Source organism: Ixodes scapularis, unplaced genomic scaffold (assembly GCF_016920785.2).
Source record: "Ixodes scapularis isolate PalLabHiFi unplaced genomic scaffold, ASM1692078v2 PGA_scaffold0__279_contigs__length_252992795, whole genome shotgun sequence".
NCBI lineage: Eukaryota > Metazoa > Arthropoda > Arachnida > Ixodida > Ixodidae > Ixodes > Ixodes scapularis.
The window spans coordinates 249,141,010-249,166,092 of record NW_024609835.1 but is presented as its reverse complement, the minus strand read 5'-3'; the positions used below and the strand labels follow the sequence as shown (position 1 = coordinate 249,166,092).

Sequence of the window (25,083 nt, the reverse complement as noted above, 5' to 3'; positions counted from 1 at the left end):
TAGCTTACTGTAAGAAAGGTTGAACCCAAGCCCACTCTTCTCTAGTCTATCCTCCAATCCTCTCAGATACAACATGCGCTCCGGTTTGTTTACAAACAAACCGGAGCGCCCCTAGCGGACGCCAACGGCGCCGCGCATGCGCGGTGGATGGTGGGCAAGAAGCCCGCCGTCGCCCATAAACAAACCATTGAATTGCGTTGTTGTCGGCGTCGGTGGGAGTCCCCGTGCTCTTTTTCGCGTTGGAATTGTTGATGGTACGTCCTCCTAACAATGTCTGACTACTTGAGCGGCTTCAGCAAAACTAACGAGGCAAAACTTTGCGTGAATAATGCGACGTGCGCCGATTCATTTCACGTGGACGCCGCAGAATGGGCGCTAAAGCCTGACTCCCACGATGAGATTCTGCTCGCTGTTCTCAGACGCGACATTGCTCGGACTGCAAAAGCGTGGACCGTAGCTGAGATGGTGGACGTCGACACTGAAAACCACAAGTAGAATCGGGCATTACAAGTCGGTGGTGCCACTGGTAACAATAATGATAAACATCTTCTTGTATCTGTTTACACTTAGCCTACTTACCCCAACCAACCTTCAAAAGTGTTTTGAGGCATGCACTTAGTTCTTATCGCAATTACCGGGTCAACATTTGGTTTCCGGGCCGCTGTCGTTTGGACGAGCTGACGACAAAAAGCAGCCAAGTTTGAAAGAGCAGACGACAGTTCGAACGCATGCGTAATGGGGTACGGGCAAGAAGCACTGCCGTCCCGCGTCAACAAACCACTCGAATGTCACGTTGTCGGCGCCTGTGTGAGTCTGCCTACTCTTTTTCGCGTTGGAATGTCGATTCTACGTCCTCATCGCAATGTCTTACCACTTTAATCGCTTAAGCGAAATTATCAAGGCTCGTTACGCCGCTAAACATTCCCTAAATAATTTGACGTGCGGCGATTCATTCGCATGAACGCCGCAGAATGGACGCCAAAACCATGATGAGATTCTTCCAGCTATTTTTGGTAGCGACGTCCCTCGTGTTACAAAAGTGTAGAAGGTAGCGGCGATGATCGACGTCGATACTGAAAATCGGAAGCGGGAACAGACCAAGCGTAACAAGTTGGTGATGACCGCCGGTACCAATGATCAACACCTTGTATCTACTTTTTACACCGAGCCTACTTAAGTCTTTTGAGGTCTGCAATTACTTCTTATTGCAATCACCGGGTCAAAGTTTGGTCTACGGGCCGCTTTTGTTTGAACGAGCAGACGACAAAAAGCAGACGTTTGAAAGAGCAGACGAAAGTTCGAACGATCAGGCGGCCGTGTGAATTTGAAGACGCACTGAACCCGTGGGTGGTTCGGACAACTTGGCGGTTTTCTCTCGTTTATGTTGGAACAAAGCAAATACATCTGGCGACCCAAAGTGTTGCCCGCGCACGCAATCGCAGTTCGACAGCGTCTGGTTTGCCCTTTTCACGGCTACTATCCACGTTCTCGGACGAACGGAGGGGGCAAAAACACATGAATACTGATCTTCAAACCTTTCCAGACTCTCTTGGTACAACCCCCGTCGCAGCATTTTGACGAGAAAGCAGGTTTTTTGTCTCATTTCTTCCAAGGGAACACAGGAATGCATGTCTGGCACGGCGACTTCTGCCCACCGCCACAGACCGGAAGTGCGTCCGGCGCGCCACCACCGCGGCGTGACATAGGAGAGTTGAGTTGGTGTATAACCGGTATTTCCCTTCGCGCGCCTGCATTTTAAGCGGTATGTAATTACATGGAGTTCTATGGGAGGTGAACCGGTGGTTTAAAAAAACCGCGTTATACCCGGTCCTGCACTATAAGCGGTTACGTTGTAAGTGGTCTATACTGTAGCAAGTTCAGGGTGCGGGTTACATGCAGGGGTGGGTAATACGCGTGAAAATATGATACTGTAAAACCCTTTATTTTCGCGGCCCCTATTTTTTGCGAATCGGTCACAGATGACATAATCGCAACCACTAAATTTTGCGAATTCCAGACGCCTGCATTGAAAATCTTAAAAACCGAAATTTTCGCGCGCCCTTAAATTTCGCGAATTCTTCAATCCGCGAAATTTGCGAAAATTGAGGGCTCGCGAACATTAAGGGTTTTACAGTATGTTAAAAAAAAAAAGAAGATATTGGTGAAAATAAACAAGGGAGACAAAGGACAAACACAAATCTCCAAACACAGCTAAGTGATTCGTGTGCGACCGAGAAAATCAACCTGGTCCTGGTATCAAACCGGGGACCTCTCGATTTCCAGTGGAGCGTTCTATTAACTGAGCTAACCAGGAGTTAGATTTCAGTAGAGCAAACAGGTTTCATCAGTTGCGACCAGTCTAACATCAACAAGGGTCAACGGCCTGCATTCTAAGGTTATGATGATAATGCAATTAATGCAAAGGTGCAAGCGAGCTGATCACGTGCAACAGTCACCTAGTTGTGTTTGGAGATTTGTGTTTGTCCCTTGTCCCCTTTGTTCCCCTTATCCAGGGTTTATCTTCATCACCCTTACCCCGCTCGCTTCGACCTTTGATTAATTGCATTCTCATTAGAATACTGGGTCCCTCCAGAAATGGGCAGTCTTCCCGCAGTAAGGAAAGAGTTAAAGGGGCGCTGCAACAAAATTTTAGCGCCTATTTTATCATCTATTTGTCAACCACATTATGGTCACACCACAAAAAAAAAATTTTTTTGCTCAAAAAGACATTAACAAAAGTTTTACAGCGCAGCTCTTAGGCGTCCGTTTCCGGCTGGAACGTCGGCGGCGGCGGCGGCGCAACTACACATTGCATTATGGGTAAATTTCCCCGCTAAATTTAGCAAAAAAATTTCCCAGTAAAATTTAGCAAAAAAAAATTCTCCACTAAATTTATAAGAAAAATTTCACCACTAGATTTATCTGAAAAATTTCACCACTAGATTTATCTGAAAAATTACCCGCTTTATGTAGCAGAAAAATTTCCCCACTAAATTTAGCTGGAAAAATTCCCTGCTATATTTAGCAGAAAAATTTCCCCGCTAAGTTTAGCGGGGAATTTTTTTCCTCTAAATTTAGCAGGAAATTTAGCGAAAATTTCCCGCTAAATGGCAGGGGAGGAGGAGAAGGGGAAGAGGGGCATAATCCTTCCCTCCGTACCCTCCCCTCCTCCTCCTCAAGAGCTGCACTCTAATTCGGCGTTACAGATAATAGTAAACGTCCTTCATTTTTTGAACTAAGAAACCGAATGTTGTTAGAACAAACTACCTATGAAAGCAGTACCGGTCCGCGGAAGTGTGGCGGCAAGCTACGTGTGCTCAAGCCCTGTGGAACTTGAGGAACCGGATTTTCCTTTTTTCCCACGCCTATTCAACTCCTGCGGGCAGCGGGCATCCCCAATGGCCAGGTTGCAACACACTGATGCCACAAAGTGGCGAAACACCCAATGACCGACATGGTAACCCAGGAGCAGGGTGAAAACAAAACGAACAACACAAAGCTCCAATTTTTTTTTTTCCAGCTTTGCATTGTGCGTTTTATTTGGCAGTAAGCATCCTTTTTCTTTGCTGCTATTATTAGTCCTACAAACCTGCGGGCCCAGGCAGCTCGTTAAAAAAAATCCCCTTGCCATCCTTTTTTGCGACCAAAATGGACGGAAAAATAAAAATGGCAAGCAACAGTAAACAAGACAATGCGCCAAAGATGCAAAGGAAGGGAAACATTGTGCTAAGTTTGGACATAAGACGGGTAAAGTTCTAAATTCCCCGCTCCCGCTGTGTACAACCGAAAAAATATATAAAACACTCTGCCGTCTCTTGCGGTGGTCTGCGAGAAATTCTTTAGGGAAAGCATCCCTAAAGGGCCAGTCTTCCCCCATATTGTGGATGCACGTGCTCGTACGTATTGATGGTTTATGCCTGCGAGGTTTGTATTGTGTAGGCACGTGTGTGCATGTCATTGGGAAAAAGTGACTTACGACGGTGGCACCACCAGTGATGAAAACGAATGTCATGACTCTGGTGCTCTGGAAGAGCATTTGGTATGTGTACCACATACCGAACTGTACCAACAAAAATGTATGCACACATACATGCTTTGAGCATTTGGGTATACCCCACTGTGGTCTTCTCTCCCCCAACCCCCGAACAAGCTTCCAAAAACATTGCTGCTGCTAAATAAAAGAAAAGTAGAGGTCAGCCTGGCCCACTTTGGCCTGCCTCATAGACTCGATTGCAAGGCCCGTGCCCGGCCCAAGCCCTTCATGAATGGAGCCGTTAAGCCTGCAGGCTGGCCAGTATCCGTTCAGATTTCTAGTGGGATGAAAGAGAGACACTTCTTACGGTAGACTGAGGCAGCAGGAAGCCTCGAGCAAATCGCCCGAAAAATTCTACATTGCCTAGTGATAATGGGTGCATCAGATCGGGAGGAACAATTGTTCTTCCAGAGGATTTTGTGGAAGGAAGCACCACAAAGTTCTTCTCTCCTCCTAGGTTACAACTGTGGTGAACAATTTATGCAGCAACGATTTCCGGCAGAAAGTGACGACTAAGTATGACGAAAAAACCTGGAAAAGGAAAAAGCTCCTCTCCATGACGGCAATGTTTTAAGAATGACGAAAATTTAAGAGTGTGATCCTTCGTGAACCAGAAGGCCCAAACAAAATGTGCAATTGTGAAACCTCTACAAATATTTTTCATTGAATTCAACTCAACGTTGCAACATGGCTCCCCACTGACCTTGCTCTCCGAGACCCAGATGCTGAGTTGCTGCTGCTTCTCGATGGTCTCCCTCAGCTTCTTGTACCACATGTCCGCACTGGTCAGGGTCACCGTCGCTGAAATCGCGCCACCCGGACGTCACCACTCCGCCCACATCCAAAGTGCCAAAGCATTGCGTGCCAGGGAAGATAGCGCGTAAAAGCAATAACAACTGCCAAAACGTGTACAGCTGAACCTTGATTTTACGAAACCCGATTTTACGAATTTCATGATTTAACCAACAAATTCAAATTCCCCGCGCAGCCTATGTGCGAGGTCTCCCTCCCTCGATTTTACAAAGTTCTCGATTTAACAAAATAATTAGCGGGTCCCGGTGACTTCGTTAAGTCGAGGTTCAACTGTATCGGTCAATTTGTCCGCGTCCTCCGAGCCAGAAAAGACCAGCGCAACATTCTCTAGAGGCTCAACAGTCTGCAAGGCGTGGTTATATTAAGTCCCGTTGTATACTTTTTTTTGTTTTATAATATTTCCTTTTTGTTTTATCAAGAGTTGATCACTCTATGGCTCAGACACCTTATTTTAATGAACCCAAAACTAGCCAAGCGGCACGGGTTAATCTGCTTTTCCAGTAACAAGCGCGTGCCTTACCGATAATAAAACAAATTGAATTGAAAGGCAGACTATACAGCCTTCCCTTGCACAGGGACACTGAACTTTCAAATAACATATTTTTAAAGGCCTCGATAAGATGCGTATAGCACAAAACAAAATTTAGGGCAATATTTACGCCGCGAGAGACATCGTAAGGTGGGATTTTGAAACCAAATTCTACTTCAGGACCATGAATGGAAGTTAGTTTTGCTACCTCTACAAACTCAAAAAGTGATTTGGCAGAAATCTTGTCCGCAACATTGTATGCTTTTCTCTTTTTAAAAAAAAGTTAGCTTCGTCACATATGTATCTATGCGGGCATTTAAAAAAAATTTGGTTGGTAATTTATCGTACTTGGACTGTCCAATGCCTTCAAAGCACGGATTATTTTGGAAGAACTCCCACTTTGTCGGTACTTTGCCACTTGCTACAGATTTATTAAATACAACTGGTCGTTCTCTACTTGATAGATCCGAAGAGCTCGATTTATCTCGGTCCTACGAATAAGTTCAATATATGAAGGATGTGTTTCCGTGGGTCGTGGCGGACGTCTCAATTTTTATTACGGCGACAGTTGGTAGTGGAAACCTCCCTGGGGAACCTCGGATTACACAAATTGCTCCCAGCACTCCCGACGAGTTTCTAAGAGAACAAAAATCTCGGTCTGTCGAGTCGGATCCAGACCGGCAACCTATTAACGATTGCAATTGTTTCCTTTATGGTCCACCGCTCTATCAACTGAACTGCTGGAGAGACAAATGCGAGACTCCAGCGTGCGTGCGCATAGAAAGCACGGCGAAAGGCAACGAGCGCATGCTGGATGTTCGAAAAAGACGCTCTGTCGTTCGCAACATCTAGAAGACTAGGCGTTTCCCCTCTGAACGTTGTCGCTGGTGGACCTACGCAGCGCCGCCTAGGTCATGTCTGCATCGTCGCCGGCGCGTCTTGCGAAGTCTCGCAACGAGTGTGACACTAGCGGGCAGCAACGCCGAGGCAGATGCCTCTTGTCTGCGGCGCTCGTCGAGCCACAGTAAGGATTTTTAGCGGATCATTGCGGAAACTTAGAACAACGATACCCGATACTCCACCGACGCCTTTGCATGCGGATGGTATCGTTATCGAAGGTAAAACTAATTGTTTTAGTACTAGTATCCTAGTACTGAAACCCCTAACGATAGCGAGTGACGCGAGTGGCGAGCTGTTGTCATTGTAACACGCGCAACGCAATAGGGTAAATGCACTCTAATTTTTTTGTTTTTGTTACGGTCGCCAATTGATTTGGCGGACTTCGTAGAAACCGGAAAAACACCCGAATATCAGAGTAATCTAAAAAATTGGAAGATCAAGAAACTTGCCATTATTACGTTTAAGCGGGCTTAAAAATGCCTTAATAATGCCTCGCAGTTACGTTTCCGCTTGCGTTCGGCCACTTTCTATTAGCTTGAAAATCGCTGCCTTGTTCTCTAGCATTATGGTCGAGCACTTTCCGCGCTTCTTAGCGACACTTCGCGGTGGTGGAAGAACAGATGGGGAGGAGCCATGACGTCCGAGCCAGCGTAGTCCAAAAACACTGATTCACTGAGACGGAATGAGGAGCAGAAGTTCACGATTGCAGAAAGACAAATGAACGAAGCCATTTGGTAATAATGATGATGATAATGACGTAGCATTGCGTCACCCAGCAAAAAGACTTAGTGGTACTCGAGTAGCGCTGCCGAACCAAGCCAAGACATGTGCAGTCAACATAGAATCTAAAATGGTGGCTTTTCGGTGGTGTTTCCCGCCGATCGCTCGCGACAATTTTGTCCGAGAAATCAAACTTTCGGACCTGAAGCTGTCTGAAACATCGGTCGTGAATATGACCTATTTCTAATGGGTAGGTCATAGCTCCTCCTTTAGGTCCGAAATATTGAACAAGTCCGAATTATCGGCGTCCCAAAATCGGTCGGCGACCACATAGCCTGTTTTTTTCTATTCCAAACTCCGTCTGTTTTGTACATGACCGTGGGCATGTCTTAGATTTCTTTTGTTTCTTTCCATAAATTGTTCCAAGGCAAACGCCGAAATGCCAAACACCAGTGTCCAGCGTTTGTGTTCAAAGAGTTAGTGTATACAAGCGTGGTTGAGACAAAGCCAGGAGCTTTGCCTCTGCTTACTAATTAGTGCGGCGGTAGAAACTCGAGCTCGCACTTACGGGGTCGCAAGTTTGATTCCTGCAGGGGCGTTTCGAATTTCTTTCTTTCTTCTCAATTCACCACTCCTTTTACAGTTTGTACTCTAAAGTATGTGTTAGACATTTCGTGACGGTTTACACCGTGTTTCGTCACACCTTCCCGGCCCTTATGCACATTCTGCGTTAAAAATATTTTAGGGAGTTCCCTTCTGGGAGTGAGTTTGCAAAGTATTTGTACGGGTGCCTTCGAGCAGGGCTCCTCCACCAAAGTGGCGAGCGATGCCGAAGAGAGAGGAGGGGGTTGCTCACAGGTGAAGATGTGTCCCCAGAGGCGTTCCAGCTTGAGTGCCCGGTCGTAAAGCTTGCGGGCGCTCTTGTGGTGCGGGGTGCGTGCCAGCCGCGACCGCAGCTCCTTGACCGTGTGCTTGCTCTCCGCCCGCATGAACACCACCACGGGGTAGAACTGGGCATAGTTGAGACGGTCCACGGCGCTCGGGGTGATGTCCAGCAGGGCGTGCTTGCTCTGCACGGGGGGGCGGCCACACGTCCGTTGAATACGCGTTCAAGAGGCGCACTTGCCCGCGCTTGGCCGAGAAGCAGTTGGGCACAAGCAACGGTCGGCAGAAGACAACAAAGTACTCACCAAACCCTGACTCTTCTTTGTAAATACCCTATATAAATCTTTCCTTAAATGTTTTCCTATGTTTCGCAGCCTCCGAGCGTGTGGCTCGGTAGCTCACGAAACAGAGGCTCGCATTGCAGACCCGGCCACCGCAGGTACCAGGCCCGCTCCCTTTTCGCTGATTTCGGTGTGAATGGGCATAGTACTGGCAAACTTGAAAGAATAAACAAAACTGAAGGACCAACCCAGACAACCACTCTCTTTTGGTTACGAGCAACATTTAATTTTGGATACAGAAATTTGGTGCTGCGACCCAGACAAAAGAAACTTTCTGCATCTTGCATCCGGGTTACTGCACTAAACTTCAGAGTGCAAGATTAAACGCCGTTTCCAACTGAAAGAGAACGGTCGTCCGTGCTCGTCTTTTGCGATTTTATTTCTTTCAAATTTAAGTAAGAATACTTACAATGCACTCGAACTGATTAGTGCCAACATACATCTGTACCCACTACAGCATGATGCAAGTTAAAGGCTTGGGTTAGCAGTTGTACTAGACCGACCCTTTGCCCGTCTATGCGGGAGACAGAAATTGCAACAAAGGAGATTATGCTCTCGCTGTCAAGGCATTCATACAACCAATCTTACTTTTGATTGAGATTCACAAATGTCAACCGAGCATTTTCGTGCAAAAATAGAACGGGATTGGTTAGGTGTTGGAAGCCAATGAAAGACTGCGATGTAAGTGCTCTAAATTGACACTAGCTGACAGTCAAAGGAGCTTAAATTAGCTTGCTTCCTGCTACGCTTCTCCACCTCGTGAATTCATTTTAAAAGGATACTCTCAATAAACATTTTTTTATTTTTTGCCAGGCAATTTATTATGCTGTCAGAAGACTACCCAAGCAATATTTTGCTAAAGCGTCACATATATTTTCAATAAAGTAAGAAATGCAACCGCTCGAAACAGAAACTGGACTGGGCAGAAAGAAGAAATATAGAAGAGGAGAAAGTTACCAAAAGTCACGTGGCCGTGCAACTTTTTTTTTTTTCTCAATCAATGTATTTGCAGTTTTTTAGAAGTTACAAAAAATGAGTATCATATTTTTTTCTCTATATTTAGTATTGAGCATGTGCTTTCAATTATCCACGACTAAACCATAGAAAATGGCACGTGACCATGGAGAAGAGAGTAAGCGTGACTCAAACTGGCCAGTTCCCAATCGGCGGTTCTCGAGCGGAAAAAAAATGAATTTCGAGCCGCAAATTGTGGTCTGGGTAGTTGGGGGTCTCACTTGTCATGTACAAATAAAAACCTTGGCGAGTATAAATACCCCGTCAGTATCACTTTAACTGCTGATGAGTAAAAGAAATGTAAACATTGCGGTAGATAAAAACAACCTAAAACTCTGGCCAACATTCGTGAAACCTTGTTTAAATCTATAAGTGAACAGCTTAATTGAAAGCTAGCCAGCTGAATGGTGGTTTTGCGTGGCACGGCAGCACTGAGACGTGACGGTGCTCGCTGCTCGTTAAGTTGCTCGAATCAGCGCCGATACTCGGCTTAAAACAGCACCTCTGCACTTGCACCAAGCTAACTCAAGAGTTTTATGAACCATTTCTGTTGCGAAAAACCCTTTTCACATGTTACATTGTCCAACAGTGAAGCAAAACGTGTGTTTCTTTTTTACAGCAGACCCTTATTATTTCGACCCCGGCGGGACATCAACATTTTGGACGAATTATCCAAAGATTGAATCAAAAGAAAATGCGGAAGAACAGCTTGAGCCGGACTCACTTTTATTGGAAGTATCGGCAATGCTTTGTTGCCGGGTACGCCTGTTGCCGTTTACGCCAGAACTTTTAAATGCAACCGAATTAAACGAAAAATTGAATTAAGCGAGGTCGAATTAACGCAATTTTACAGTTTTCTCTATGCATTCACATGCATCGGGAAGCAAAATTGCAACTGCTTGTGGAGTTTGCCGTTCGCGCCGAGAAAGGAAGTTTGAGTTTGTAGAATATGTCCGGCGAGTGGCTGTGGTCCCAAACAGTGCCTCCAAAAAGGAGAGAAGGCTGACCTTGTCTATAATCTCCTTGATGGCACTGAGCCGGATGATGCCCGACGCCTTCTGGCTCTTGGGAAGCTCCTCCAGGTGGCCGTCCAGCTCTGTGCACACAGACGCCCCGGAACGTAAGAAAACATCCATGTTCGCACGCTCCAGACCAGACCACCCAAGCAACACCCCCCCCCCCCCCCCCGCCCGAAGAACAAAACAGGGAGTACTATTTATTCATTTACCCTTAAGATTGTGAGACATTAAACAGGAAAGTGGTAAAAAAAAAAAAAAAAGCAAAAAACATATTGATACAAAAAAAAAAACACAATCAGGGTTCAAAACAAAAAGTTAGAAAGAGCATCTCTGCAAGTAGCTTGGTCTTGGATGGTTGCTGGTGGGAAAGGCGGTTCTATTTAACAGAAGTGTGAGGGATGAGAGTGAAGAATTAGCTTAACATTTTGCTTTTCAATGTAAGAGTCAGAAAAATGCTGCAAATAAACTAATAACACTCATAATGCCGCAATCAACAGTTGCAGCATGTAATCAGGGAGCTGCGCCTCCAGGACGTGGCAAGACCTTCCGACGGAGGACCGGCAGGTGTGGCCATTTCAAACGAGCCGCAACCATTTGAAAACCGAGCAATAAATTAGGCTAGGGCAATATAGCCTAATTTGTTGTCCATCTGAGTTGCAACAATTGAAGGGTCCACGGAGAGCTAGCTAAATCTCTAACTGCCCAAAGGTATCTTTCACAGCGTCAACTGCACTGGGCCTGTCGTACGGGGCAAGTGTCGTGTTGCCGAAAACAAAGGGAGCATGCTTGAGTTTATCGTAGGTGGTTTTGATACCAGGAGAGGGCGACTACGCTGATAATCGTCGCGGTTGACCTGCTCTTTCTTGCCTTCGGTCGCCCGTTCCCTCGGCGCTCTAAGCCTTTGCGCGCAAGAATGGGGTGGCATATGCCGGAGCAAGCAGTGACTGCTCGACGGCATAAGTGCGCTCGTGAGGGAAGAAAGTCGTCGATACGTAGGCGCCAATGGTCTCACCCTGGGTATTAGGATAGAATGTATTCGACGTTAAGATCATGCTGCACGTGAATGTAAAGTGGCACATTGAAGAGAATATTACCGAGCGAAAAATAGACATACTTTTGTGACCAAGCAATTTGTGCAACGCATCCGCATGAATGTGTTTAGTGGTAGCTGTTCTGCGTGCGATCGGTTGTGGTTTACGCGAGACGCAGCATGATGCAAAACCTCCGAAATTTCCGGTCAATCACGACGCAGTATAATCTCAATTTCCCACCAGCCGAAGCTGTCCATTCCCATCATGTCGCGTGATCATCCACGCAATTTTTTCTTTCTTTTGACGTCGGACTGTAACAAGCCACTAAACACAAACACGCAGCTTCGTGAATGTAAATTGATTCATGCAAAAGAGACGAAACTGCAGAAAACAAATTATAAAAAAAAAGAACTAGCATGCAGTATGGCAGTGTTGCTAATGCAAAGGCTCAAACAGGTGCAGCGGCACCTTGCGATCTCTGAAGGGAGAACTCACGTGGCGAGGCATACTTGTCCGGATAGTCCCTCAGCAGCTTGTCCCTAGCCACGTCTGCCATTGGGCCAAACAGCACCACGGGACGGATGAAACCGGCTGAAGAGAAAATGCGACCAACGCACACTGTGCACAAGATTCTTTCTCGCGGCACTTCTAAACGCAGGTTGCAATAAAAGGCAATGAACACAGACTTACGGTGTTTGAGGGTGACCCTCTCGTAGGCGGGGAACTTGGACAGGCCGTCTGCAACACGGGACACATCGAGTCATGCTAAAGCATGCTAACCCCAAAAGCAATAGACTGATAAACTTCTGAGAAAACTTCAACAAGACACTATTTCTCAATGCTAAACGACGAGGGCCTCCCAAAGCTGTTGTTGGCTGCATTTATGTTCTGGAACACGGGCTCTCAATCTGGGTTTTTACAGTAGACTCTCATTAAAACAAAGTCCAGGAAGTCACGAATTTCCATAGAATTACCAAATGTTGTAATTAACAGAAGTTTGTCTACATATGATGCAAGATAAAGTTATCATTTGTTATATGGATGACTACACATGCGAAGCAGGTATTTCATGATTTCCTCTACATTTTGTAAAGCACTGTAACTACGTAGCCATGGTTGGTGTTGCCCCTTCCAGGAGGCACTGCCTGTCGCCGCACTCTACTACACTTTTTATAACCAACTCGGAAAGCAAGAATTTTTATGGTTTCCCCGTAGCGGCTCAATGTAGATAGGCAAGACAGTGAGAACAAAACTTCCACAGCATGTGATCGACGTTGACTAATTCAGCCATGGTTCTGTACATTCTTTTGCCTCGCCTCCAGTAACACTGAAAGGTAAGGCACATTGCAGAAAATTTTCTCGCATCTTTCTTAGTTTTCGTTTGATGAGCAGTTTTTATCTGCCAAACTCCAGACGTGTTGCTACATGTAAACGGGAGGATTGTGGCTAGCTGACCTTTTAGTGGTACCGAAAGAAGTGTGTCCAAATTTATCCATCCACCTGCGTGTTGAGGCTCGTGTCGCTTCCGTGACTTGGCCTAGGGTAGGCCTGTGGTCTAAAGCTTGGTTCACGAGCGTCTGGCACGTTAAAACTTCTGCTTGCTCGGCATACGTACGCTCGAATAAAGCAGATAACCTTCTCATTTTGTGCGTTTTACATCCTTTTGCTCCAAATCATTCCACTTCCCCCAGAGAGTGCCGTGCTGTGGAAATTTCTTAAGAGTCAAAACATCAAAGTTGCGCGGCAAACGGTACTTGCGATTTAGCCGATGGCACGCAAATACGATTTCGCTATGAAAAACCTCGTCACATGAACCGTGTAAAGAGGTGCGACTTGTACAAATGGTGCAACTTATATTCCAACTTTTCAGTGAAAACTGTGCAATATACGGACGTGCAACGTATGCAAGGGTGCGACTTATAGTCGGGAAAATACGGTATACTTTACTCAAAAAAAGGTGCGCATTCGAATCAAGTAAGTACGGTATTACTACTAAATAAAAAAAAAAGTGTACCAATGACACAATAAAGTGCGGCATAATAGGCCCAAAGTTTCAACGCAAAATAAAAAAAAAAGAATGTGTCTGCGTCTGAATGCAAGACCCTTCCAAGACAGGCTTATGAGAACTGTACCATGAACACTTGCAATTGACACCAGGGCAAGCGTCTCACCGATTTATGTGCTAACATCCTAGAGCAGTTCTCAGATTCACTGCCATTGGTCCGACAATGAACCCAACAACCACGGCCTCCTGGAACATTTTTTATAACTGTCATCCAATCTTTCTTTGCATCATAATGAACTTTTTGCAGACATCCCAAAAGGCCACTTGTGAAGCGTACAATAAATCATAGGCACATCTCGAACGCTTCTCCTTGCCCGCCGGGCATCTACAATGTGACACCAGAGAGAGAGTTTAGCGCAGTTGCTCGATTGCCCTCCCGTTCGCCTGCGCATCCTCCGTCGCCTCCAAGGTTGCTTCCGTCGTCTGCTACAGCCAGTACTACGCACGCTGTTCCCGGCATCGCTTTTGGCCCCGTCTATTGTCACCGCTCTAGGAGATTGTGGGACGGCACAAAAAAAGAGTCCGTGCCCCTTGCCTGTGCCCCTTTTCTTGTCGATCGCAGGAGCACATTAACCAGTACCCAAGCAAGCTTTTGAGATCATTCTGTGAAGATGGAACACGTGCTAAAGCACCGGCCACCAACAAAGACAGGCCCGGCGTTCTTCACGTTCCCCCGACTCTTGAAGGCCCGCCTCGACGCATAAAAGAGGGGCTCCCCCACCGCACAGGACGTCCTCCCAGTGGTCCTTGCAGAGCGCCTTGGCCCTGCGGGCACTGCGGCGCTTGAAGAAGCTGCCCCGGCTGCTCTCGGCAGACGCTTCCTTTTTGGCCTGGCTCTGCTGTGCCTGGGACAGCTCCTCTGCCCTGCAGCATTGGAGAGCACCACGCAGAAGGTCTGAGAAAAGAATAGCGCCGCAACAAACCCCCGCCCGCACCTCTAGTCTAGAAGCTGGCCAGATGTTGCTCTTGCAATCGGCTTTCATTCCTTGCAAACTCACATTTATTTGTGAGGATGTCTACAAAGCTGACGAAGCTTCCGACGACGATGACATGTCCGGAAGTTCTGATGATAAAGTTTCTGGCACCGCGCTGTGATTTAGCTGAGAGCACTGTAAATAAAGGTTTGTTTGTTTGTTTTGCCCAAACCTTTCTTTGTTCTATAAGGGGTGGCACCACCTTCAATTGTCGATCTTCAAAAGAGTCGCTCAATATTCCTGAAATATTGAGAGTCTATGCACCTTGTTGTTTAAATGCACTGCATGACATTTCACCTCTGTAGGACAATTTTCCGATAAGCTACAGGGGGTAGGTATACAGCAGTTGATGTAAGTCACCTCACTTGGCAAGGAAATGTATTGTATAAAATTGCTGCAAAATATTGATAATTTCTAATATTTTAGTGAAAAACCCGAGACTGCTGTAATGACAAAGGACGACAAGGAAGAGAAGGAGAACGTCTCAAACACATTCTCCTTCTCTTCCTTGTCGTCCTCTGTCATTACCGCAGTCTCGGGTTTTTTACTAAAATGTTTAATATACACCAGCTCACTTGCGCCTTTACGTTCTGCTCAATAATTTCTAAGCTTCAGCCATAACTAGAACATATGGGGGATGTGGCTAAAATCTGTGTTTTTTCTATGCAAAATGTTAATGTGAAAAACGCTCCACATAATGGGGCATTTTCTCCTCATCAAAACCCTACTTTTTAACAATAAGAAGTTCATTAAAATGTTGAAAAATATATCTAACCGCATTCCTCATTCAATTTCAGTTCAGAAATATCCACAGCGTAGAATAAATTCTGCACTTCATTGAAATGATAGATTTCCCAAGACGAAAGTTGCTGCAAAAAAGTGAAACAGAGAAAAGCCTATTTCCCGTTTTCAGACCACTGCCTTTGATTTTACTGGTGGTGGTGCAATTGTGGGTGGGGGAAGTATCATCGAAAAACAAAGCAGACAAACCCACGTGACTTTTTATATACGATTGCTGGATTTAGCTTCAATTTTCCGTTCAATGAGCACAGGCTTTCCGATTCTTGTCCATGTGCATAGCCTCTTCCACGTGAAAGCTGGACTTCTATGGTGTTCTTGCCAAAATAGTGTTTACTCCCAAACAAAACTGGTTAATGTACTGAAACTGCAAAGCAATGCTCTTTTCAACGAGATAATGATCATCATTCTAGGGACTACCAGTGCGGAGCTACAGCAGTTAAGAAATTTCTCATTTGCAAAACAAATGATTTTGCATTGACAGCTCGCCGAAAATGTTTTATTTCTGCGTAAATATTTTAGATATTGCAGTAAAAATTTGCACACCATGAGTTGTGAAACCAGAATACATAAAGATTAAGACAGGTAACTTTTTTCTCAAAAATCACAATTTTAAGGTGGTGTCCCCCCTTAAAAAAAAAAAGGTTGACATATATTCTAGTTATTTTTTTATTTTATTCTCGGCGAGTATAATATAAAGGTATCGACCTATATTTGTGGTCGACTTATACTGTATTTACTCGCATGATGAACGCACTCGCATAATGAACGCACCCCTTAAAGGGGTATGAAAACAAAAATTGAAATATTCAGATTTCGTTCGTAAATGAGTTAAGCACGACGGATAATAACCGTAAATGATAATCGCACGTTTGTATTTTGAACGATTGGCTATATTTTTCGTTCCAAACGGTGCACTCGAGCAAGCGCTCGAAGAGAAGCGAATGGAGAGCGCCATGCGTCATGGGATATCCGGCGCAAACAAAAACAGAAAGAAAAGATACCCCGCGTTCGTGACGTAGCAAGGCTGGCGTGATTATGAGCTTTGCCCTTGGTGGCGTTGTCAGCGTTGTGTGGGTGTCAATAGCGTGAGCGCGTTACAACCGAGCCGTTCGGAGTACCCCTGGGGTGACGAGCGTGTGGCTGGCCCAAGGAGCACGTAGCTTCCACAACACTGTCAGCTCAAGGCTGAACGAGGTGGGGAAACCAACTTTTGTTCGAGTTTTGAGAGACGGGCTAATCTTCTAGGGGGAGAATGGCTGTTTCCGGTTGCACGAACGAGGGTGCGAGAAATAGGGGAGTCCTTCCGTTCCGTTTTCTTGGACCGCTTGGTACAATGCGCGATTTGTGAGTTCAGGAGGAAAGATAAGAAGGAAAACGTTGAAATGCCAAAGAGCGGCGCTGCTCCGAAAGAATCTGCTACGTCACGACTACGTAGCAGATTCCACAACGCTCCCAAATAGGCTCCGCATGCATCCACCAGGTGCACATTGAAGATAGTTTATTTAGCTTTAAAATTAGTTTTCTTGTGCTTTTCAACGAAAGACTGGTGTTTTTGAGGTTAGGGTGCAACATGCAACACATTAAAGCTAGAAAATGAGCGCTGAAATTTCGTTTCCCTACCCCTTTAAAACGGGCAACAATATTCACTTTTTTCTTTTTCTCGCGTAATGAACGGATTTTTAATTTTCGGCTCCACGAGTTTTGAAGCCAATTTTCTTTTTCCGCCATGCGGCCAGGCCAAGTCAAGCCAAGCCACTCTCTTAATGGATGGAATTGCGTGGTTGCAGAAGTGATCGACTGTGAAACCGAGTGGCGCGCACGCCTAGCGAAGCTGGGGTCGAGGAATTTCCCAGCCCCGGACGTGCTTCGTCCATCGGATGCATTGATGTGAACAAACACGCCATCATCTGTGATCCGCTTTCGGACAGTGATATCGTGAAAGTGGTTAAGACTAAGAATGGTTGTGTCACTCTTCATGCCGAGTGGGCTTCGCAGGGCGCTTTTTCTTCGGCAAAAGGCATGCCAAAAGCGCCCTAAAAAGGTTCGCAATTTATACAGCATGTTTCCTGTGGCGCGCCCAAGACCAGCCATGGGTGCGCCTCTGTCAGTGGAGACGTACCACAGTACTCTGCCATGTCATACTGGCACCTAAAATGACATTTGCGCAAGTGTGTAAATGCAAAAATTTTACCCTGCGTAATGAATGCACCCCCCATTTATGTATCAATTTTTTGAGAAAAAAAGTGTGTTCATTATACGAGTAAATACGGTATTTGAGTAAATACAGTAGTTGGGGAAGTCGGTAGGTGTTACAAGAATCGGATGGTAGAAGGACGACACAAGGATACAAAGAGACGGCACCCTTGTCTAGTATCCCTTTTTGCTTGCCCCTGCATCTCTTTAAGCTGTTTCATTTTCATTGTTTGCATCCCCAATCCCAGTAAAGTGCTATCAGTCTCCGCATGACCGTGCTGCAAAGACTTGTCCGGGGACGAGGGTGGGCCCACCTGGCCCGGTTGGGGATGACCCCCTTCTGGATCTCCTGGTGGTTGCGGCCCAGGCGGAAGACGAGCCAGGAGCCTACGGTGCCGTTGTGCAGGGTGTCCACCACCCGGAACACCTCCCCCACATGGAAGCTCAGCTCCCCCTTGCCCCCAGACTCGTAGCTGAAGTGCGTCCTGGCACGAGAACACAAAGCCGTCGGACGCCGAGAAACACAGATGCAACAGAAACAGACGATGAGGTAAAGACACTCTCGGAATAGACGCCCCGAAGGTCGAGAAAGGAAAAGGGGCAACGCTACGAGCAACGAATTGCCAATGGTCGCAACACAGCTCCCATCGCCGCTGATACCGTTGCAGCGGCGAGTAGCTTCTGAAGCAAAGAACAGTAGTACACCTTACAGTTCGTACCAAAGGGAGTCACCCAGTCTCGTCTGCATGTATCGTGGAGGTCAGTAGGCAAGCTTGTCCTCGTACTAACTACTCAAAAACTGCCCTTTGCTAGCCCCTTCCCAAGTTAAAGCCAAGTTGGACCCTCAACACCCACAGCCCCAAAGGGAAGGCTGGAGCCCTTAAACATCCCCAGTGCAGCACCACTGCTCAGTTGACTGGCACAACACCCCACCGGCCGGTCCGACAGTGGCCTCGACTCACCTGATGTAGAAGGAATCGCCTTTCTGGCTGGCCACTATTTCGTCGTATTCTGCAAAGACAAAGGCAGCACTTTCACAGAGCTCTGGGCAGTGGACGCTTTAGCCAACTGCATTTCCCATAAAAGGGCTCTTTCTAATCTCCTTGCGCAGCCCTGGTCGAACCAAACTGCCTAAAAGAAGCTCGACGCACTTCCCGACAGTTTACCCAATCGAGAAAGAAGAAATTTACGCTAGTTTGATCGTGCCGACGAGGACTGGGGGACACAGAACACGCTGAGCTACCATCAACACGAAGTGCGTGTGTTGCGCATGCTGTCTGCGTGCGACGGGCGTTGGCCGGTGTGTGCGAGGCTAGTGCAACCACACACTTCCCGCGTGTGCTAGCTTAATGCATCCAGTGTCCCCCCGGTGTTTGTGGAAGTGATCGAGCTAGCATAATATTTTGATTTTATAAACCAACTGTTCACTGTTTCCACCAACCTGCTCCGCTTAGCTCGGCCGCTTACAGCAAATGGCTGGAAATCATTCGGGCCAGAGTTCATTCTCCCTCGGGAACGTTCTTGTACTCCCGTTCTAATAATGACTTCACGGCACCTATACGCTTTATGTCGCCTTAACCTACGTGTAAGGGCGGAGCACGGTGGTCGTGCGTTAGTTTTCCGTAGAAATGGTCGTACAAACACATCCTGCATTAAAAAGTCAAGGCCGTTTACGACTCCCTGTAACGCCGAATTAGAGCGCAGCTCTTGAGGAGGAGGAGGGAAGGGTATTGAGGGGAGGGTGTACCCCTCCCCCTCCTTCTCCTCCTCCTCCCCTCATTCTTCAATCTCCTTCGAGGGGGGGGTCACCTGACCTCAGGGGGGAGGGGGTCACGTGACCTCGGGGGGGGGGGGGGGGGGGGGGGGGGTCATGTGAGCTCAAAGGAAGGGGGGGTCACGTGACCTCGCGGTTACGCCGACGCCACTCAAGCCGGAAACGGACCCCTAAGAGCTGCGTTCTAAAAAAACGCCTGACAGCGGGGTGCGTACTCACCGTCCCTGCAGTACTGTGCCACCAGGTGCACCTGGTCCTGGAGGTTGAGCAGCAGCAGTACCGCTTCCTCGCGGGTCATACCGCGCGTGTCAAGGTTGTTCACCTGGGAGGAAGAGGCCGGAGATAGGCCGTCGCCCACATGCAGGAACACGGATGGTGTCACCCGCGAAAGAGCACTCAACCAGTGGCCAAAGTGGAGACAATATCGCTCCAAGAACCAGACGGTATAACGCATTCCGCCAGATTCCATCGGAGTCGCAATGGCCCAATTCAGATTTTAGGTGTTGTTTTCCACGGTGTTCACTCTAATGTGTGCTTACGGGACTGCGCAAAGGCTTCACATGCATCATTATCTCTCGGCATCCTTGTCTTTATCTTTTCCCTACGTGACGTGCCATGCTCAATAGAATCTTTTGCGGGAGTCCCCATGCACCGTGAAGTTCTCAAATTCCTTCTTTCGGGGTAATGAGGTGACCGTAAGGCACAAAAGGTCGTAGAGTCCGAGTCAAAATCACAGGATCGTGATGTGCAATGCTGAGAAGCCGAATATGTCGAGTAAAGAGCAGGGGCCCTAATCTATGCGGTGGGACCAAGTGGGACCGGGATGTCGCCACCTGCAGCGATAGATTGATCTCACCAGCAAGATTTGTTACGCCACAGGAGAGCGCAATGCATTGAGGGAGCTCCAGTCTTCACGTACATGGGGCAACCACACTGGAGCTCTGCGCGCACGGAGCACGAGACGGCACGAACCGTCTTGTGTACTGCCGCCTGCCTCCTCCGAACTTAAGTTATGGCAGCGTAACGTGCGCGGTCTGGTGAATGTGCTTCCTATCTTTGAAAATTAGCAGCAATCCGATCAAACTTCGCTTAAATGTGATGCTGGCATGAGACAATGAAGCATACCACGAGACAAGGCATGCACATAAAGGTATCCAGGCTTCTTGAAAGTCTTTAGTTTGTCTGGGCATTTATTTTCGGTGGGATGACACGTAGTATGGAGAAAACACTGGACACAGGCACAGCACCTGACACAAGTCAAAGTTAAGGAGAACGCAACCAGAGGTTGCGTTCTGAGGTTGCCCGACCCCCGAAAATACCGCCAATCGGGTCACAACCGGTTGTTGTCGAACTTGCCACATGCTGCTATCTTAAACTTTTCATCTTTCATTAAGGAAGATATTGGTTACTCTAAAATGTGGGCAGCTCCCAATGATAATGGAGTAAGCGCCAATTTTGCATTCACTGCAGCGCATCGGCACTGCGCTCTCCTTTTACCCGACTAGTTGCTCACTCGAGAAAATCAGGGGACATGCGTTCAGAAACAATACTGCAGATTGGGCGAGTTGGTAAGGCACAATTTTGAGCCAGCGCACAGGTAGACCTGTGCACAGTGGCTGTCGACCTGTGTGCTGGTTTCTAATACACTACTTCCATAAAGCCCTGCATGCAACACGGCGCACGTTGCACTCTGGGAACTAGTTGGCCAGGGAGGAGGGTGGCAGGGTTTCGGTTTCGATCGACACGTCGACACGTCGTCGTTTTCCGGTCCCGAGAGCGTCATTTGTGGTCTCTAAACTAACCTAAATGGCCAGACCTCGAAGCTTTAGCACAAGCGCGAGACGTATAGCTTGTCTTAACACACGCTTGTTGTATTTTTGTACTTGAGCCTTTCTGTTAGCGTTTCGAGGTATGTGGACCAGCCAGTGCCGGGAATGTCGACGCTGTGAAGCTCGGGGGTCTTGCTTGTGTACGAATTAACAAGCTGCAGCAACCAATAAGTATGCACACATCGAGCTCGCGACTTTACATTAGTGTTGTTGATCAGGAAGTTTGTTTGTTTTGTGCGTCCAAGACGAAATATTACTCTTTGCAATTACTGTTTTCTTAATACGCTTGAGTACGTGAGGTAAAACCCGGAGGCGCCATTGAAAAGCTCAATTCTTATCTCTTATCTGTACTGACCCGCAGCACTGCACGAAACGAAGTCCCCACCCACTTGCATTTTATTAATATTCAACATCGCGTATGCGCATAACGTTATCCTGCAATCGTATACGCAAATTCGCACATACAAACCGTTTTAAGAAAGCAAAAGTCGAGCACTTGTGTGAAAAACGTCGCACCGTTCACCTGAAGTATGCCGGACGGCCATGAACCCCTATGCGGTGCGCCAAACGAACGAAATTATTCAAAGTGCATTTGATGGTTGCTAATGGCCATAATATTTGTTATGTGCTTGCTTTCTTCCTGCCTGAGTATGCCGAGATAATTTCAGACACACCGGTCATGCACAGATCTTGGGCGTCAGTAAAAGCTCGTCCAAAAAGGCTTAGCGAGGAGTAGGGACGCTTGTTAGGGCCTCCGTCGTAGCTAGCCGATCTCAGCGTTTGCGAAAACTTAATCTTCTATCAGCATAAAATTTGAGTGGGAGATACATGATGACACGAGGAAGATAACATAGTAACTTTGGTGCAGTAGTGAGGTCGAATTTATTGCGTTTCCTTAAAAGTTTATGCGTCAACGCTGGGCTCAACTTTATTTGATACTCCTGTGAGGATGCGGCTTGCTTTTCGCCCAATGAAGTAACAAGAAGCGGACGTTTGGCAAACAAAATACGTGTAAGGCTCCAGGTGACCAAATTTCAGTTGTTGTTCACTGTTACTAGACTTGATTATTGAAATTGAACTCAAAGGTGAGGTGACTAAGCCACGTCTTACTACATTTGCATACGCACTCATAATATCCGGTGTTTCCGGAACCAAGGAAAGTGCCCCGGTGTTCATTTTGTATCGCCCCAAAATGAGTGTAATGTACGTTCGTGAAAAGTCAGATAATCGAAAACGCAAGCAGCGCGTTCGGTCGCGGCGCGATAGCATGAGATGGAGCTGCTCAGTCGAAACCGAAACTGAGTGGCCAACTAGTTCCCAGAGTGCACTGCGTCGTATTTCGCCGCGATGGGGCGCGTCGGTTATGGAAGAAGTCCATTATAACTATATAAAGGACGCCTCCGCAAAGTGCCTCGGTCGAATTTTAAGCTCGCAGATCAGGAATCCTTCGGTCCACCGGTCACCTTGAGGCAAACTACAGAGTCGTGTGCGGAGTCCGTGCCAAAGCCGGATGAAAAAGTTAGAAGGCACAAGGACGAGGCCGCCCAAAGCATAGTCTTTACTTCACTCCACACACATTCCTATCTCGCATTATTTATAATACCCTAGTTGCTCTAAACCTCCGGAGATAAACTTGGTCGGAAGTTTGTTGAACTTTTGTTCAGAAGTTCAAAGTTCATCAAACTTTTGAACTTAGCGAGTTTGGAAGTTTGAAAATCATCTATTTTCTTAGCACAAAAAGTTTGCAAGTTCCGAAACAGTTGAACGTTCCAGCGCCAAAAATTCAAAAGTTTGAAATCGCCCAATTTTTTTACGGGATACGTTTGACATTTTGAAAGATTTTCGAACCCTCTGAACCCCTTGGTTCGAAAAAAGAAAAAGTTTGCAGCATCTCTACATCTTAGTAATGCCTTAAGATAGGCAGCCCGGAGTTTGACGCTTCTTAACTCTTACAGGAAAGGGTGAAGTGACCCAATGCTTCCTGATAACAAGGCCACTGGATTTCCTTTTGTAGGGTGCCTAGCAAAAGTCGTGTTTGGACAGGAGATTATGGGAGCGGCAAAGAGGACGGCACCTTAAGGATCTTGTCCCCCGCCTGCAGGCCTTGAAGAGAGGCAGGGCTGCCCGGCTGCACGGCCGTGACAAAGATGCCCACCCGGTTGCCCCCTGTCAGCCGGATGCCCACACTGCCCCCCTCCTTCTGGAAGCTCACGTAGCGGGGGTCGCACCTGGACAGGGGAAAGAGGGCCCATCAGAGATCCCATCAACTCTTTCCGCACCGTGCCCGTAGGTTGTCCATTCCCCGTAATCGACGGCTACCGCACGCTGCCCAAATTGAAATTGTACGAGCGAAAACGCCTCGCACTCTCTCGAAGACGTACGAAGGATTATTGTTGAGATTTTGATTTTGTTTCGCACTTTCTAACCAGCTCGGGAGCTGTCGGAAAACAAACTTCCGCGCGGCAGTGGCACCGGTCAAATGTGATGTCCAGCTGACATCCAGGACTTCTACAAAGATGCCCTCGATCGCATCATTTAACCGCTTCTGCCGCTTGTCTTTTGCGTGGCAGCAGCAGCGAGGATTGTGGACGGCATCCTATCGTCCGATTTGAGCTCCGACGGTGATGTTTCCGTCTCCGAGGCCCCGAATGTGCACTACTGCGTGCAGCAGCCTCTCTGAATGCCACCGGTGCCGCACGAGCTATGTTGCCGACAGACGAAACAAAAGACGGAGCGGTGTAACTTACAGAAGTAATAGTGCTGGGTATAAACCACACTTTGTACATTTAGAATTTCTTTCAATGCATAGGATGATCTGATATAGCCGCAAATGTTTATAATTTATGTACTTGCACGTGCATAAGTTACAAGTTCGACAACTAAAATTCAGAAACTTTTTCCAGACATTATTTTAACCTTTCCTTCATTTTTAGCAGCATATTGGCTACAGTTTAGAGAATCATAATGAGCCATACACCGATTAGTTTAAAAAAAAAAAGAATGTGTTTTCCATTCCTTAAAAATCACTTTTTCCCACGGTAAGGAAAGCAGTGATGCGATCCGTCCGAGTCATTTTGGAGCACCTTTTGGAGCAGCTAAAAGTCCATTTTGGAGCAGCAAATAGAAATGTTGGAGCGCAAGCTTACACTTTATTTTCATTCCTAGCATTGCAAATATTATACGTTCAAATGAATGTGTTGGCCTGTCCATCGAGAGACACTGTCTACTGTCCTTCCAACTTCCGCGCAACTTTTTGTTATCATCAATTGCACGGCAGGCTTGGTTCCCTCTAGCACAGAACTAGCTGAGCAGGACAGTATGATCTGCTGTGAACGGTTATTTTAGGTACGGAACATAAGGTAAACCAAATAGTATATTCCATGAAAATCATGTTAAAACAAAATAATATTGAGCACCCAAGTTGGTGTATCATTGAAGTCCTAAAGGTTGGTTGTAATAAAACTGGAATTATTAATTCAGACAAAAACAAAGCTTTTGTCATTTGATTATTAAACTCAATGACAATTTAACTGCAGTTGAACCTCTATTTAACAAAGTCGTCTTTTGAGCTTAAAATTTCGTTAAATCGCTAATTTCGTTGGATTGAGAATTTTGGTTTTTAGCATTGCAATTGGTCTTCCACGCTCCCAAAACCCTCCAATTGCCTTACATCTTGCAAGTGAGCATTTACAATTAAAACTCATCTACAAAATGTGGCGGTAATAGAAGAATGCAGTTCATCGACCATCATTTTGTACGGTTATGGAAGCAGTGCCAAGCACCGCAGGAGAGCGTGCAGTCGGGAAAGCAACCATTGGCACTTACGGCAGCCTTAATGCCATTTTTAACCTCCAAATCATCGAAAGGGAACTCTGCAAAGTTTCATACTTCTCAGTAACCGTCTTTTTCTTTTCGCCATTCGTTACTTCAGCGATTATTTTCGTCTCGATGTCAAGCAACAGAACTTTCCTTTTACGCGGTGCACCAGTCATTGTTCCAAAAAGGACACAACCACTTCCAGCACAACGCTCGAGGCACGATACGGTTTTTGTTGTTGCAGATGCACAGGGGCTCTAGTTCATTGGTCATAGGTGCATGTAATGACAGACATCTTTTTTTTCCACGAGCAGCAGAGGCTACAAGGCTACTCATCGTCATCACC

The 25,083-nt window shown here is 46.7% G+C and overlaps 1 protein-coding gene across 3 annotated transcripts in view; it reads right to left on the bottom strand.

The window, feature by feature from the left end:
• LOC8031122 (tight junction protein ZO-1) overlaps positions 1 to 25,083 on the bottom strand; it is a 183,789-nt gene that overhangs the window by 40,586 nt on the left and 118,120 nt on the right. For all 3 annotated transcript variants that reach the window (XM_040210366.3, XM_040210365.3, XM_040210367.3), the window contains exons 12-21: positions 22,996 to 23,149; positions 19,312 to 19,414; positions 18,281 to 18,329; positions 17,633 to 17,803; positions 14,072 to 14,214; positions 11,976 to 12,023; positions 11,781 to 11,876; positions 10,243 to 10,331; positions 7,852 to 8,065; positions 4,737 to 4,834 (exon numbers count right to left, since the gene is read on the bottom strand). In XM_040210366.3, coding sequence (XP_040066300.2) covers positions 4,737 to 4,834; positions 7,852 to 8,065; positions 10,243 to 10,331; positions 11,781 to 11,876; positions 11,976 to 12,023; positions 14,072 to 14,214; positions 17,633 to 17,803; positions 18,281 to 18,329; positions 19,312 to 19,414; positions 22,996 to 23,149 — 1,165 coding nt within the window. The remainder of the gene's footprint in view (positions 1 to 4,736; positions 4,835 to 7,851; positions 8,066 to 10,242; positions 10,332 to 11,780; positions 11,877 to 11,975; positions 12,024 to 14,071; positions 14,215 to 17,632; positions 17,804 to 18,280; positions 18,330 to 19,311; positions 19,415 to 22,995; positions 23,150 to 25,083) is intronic.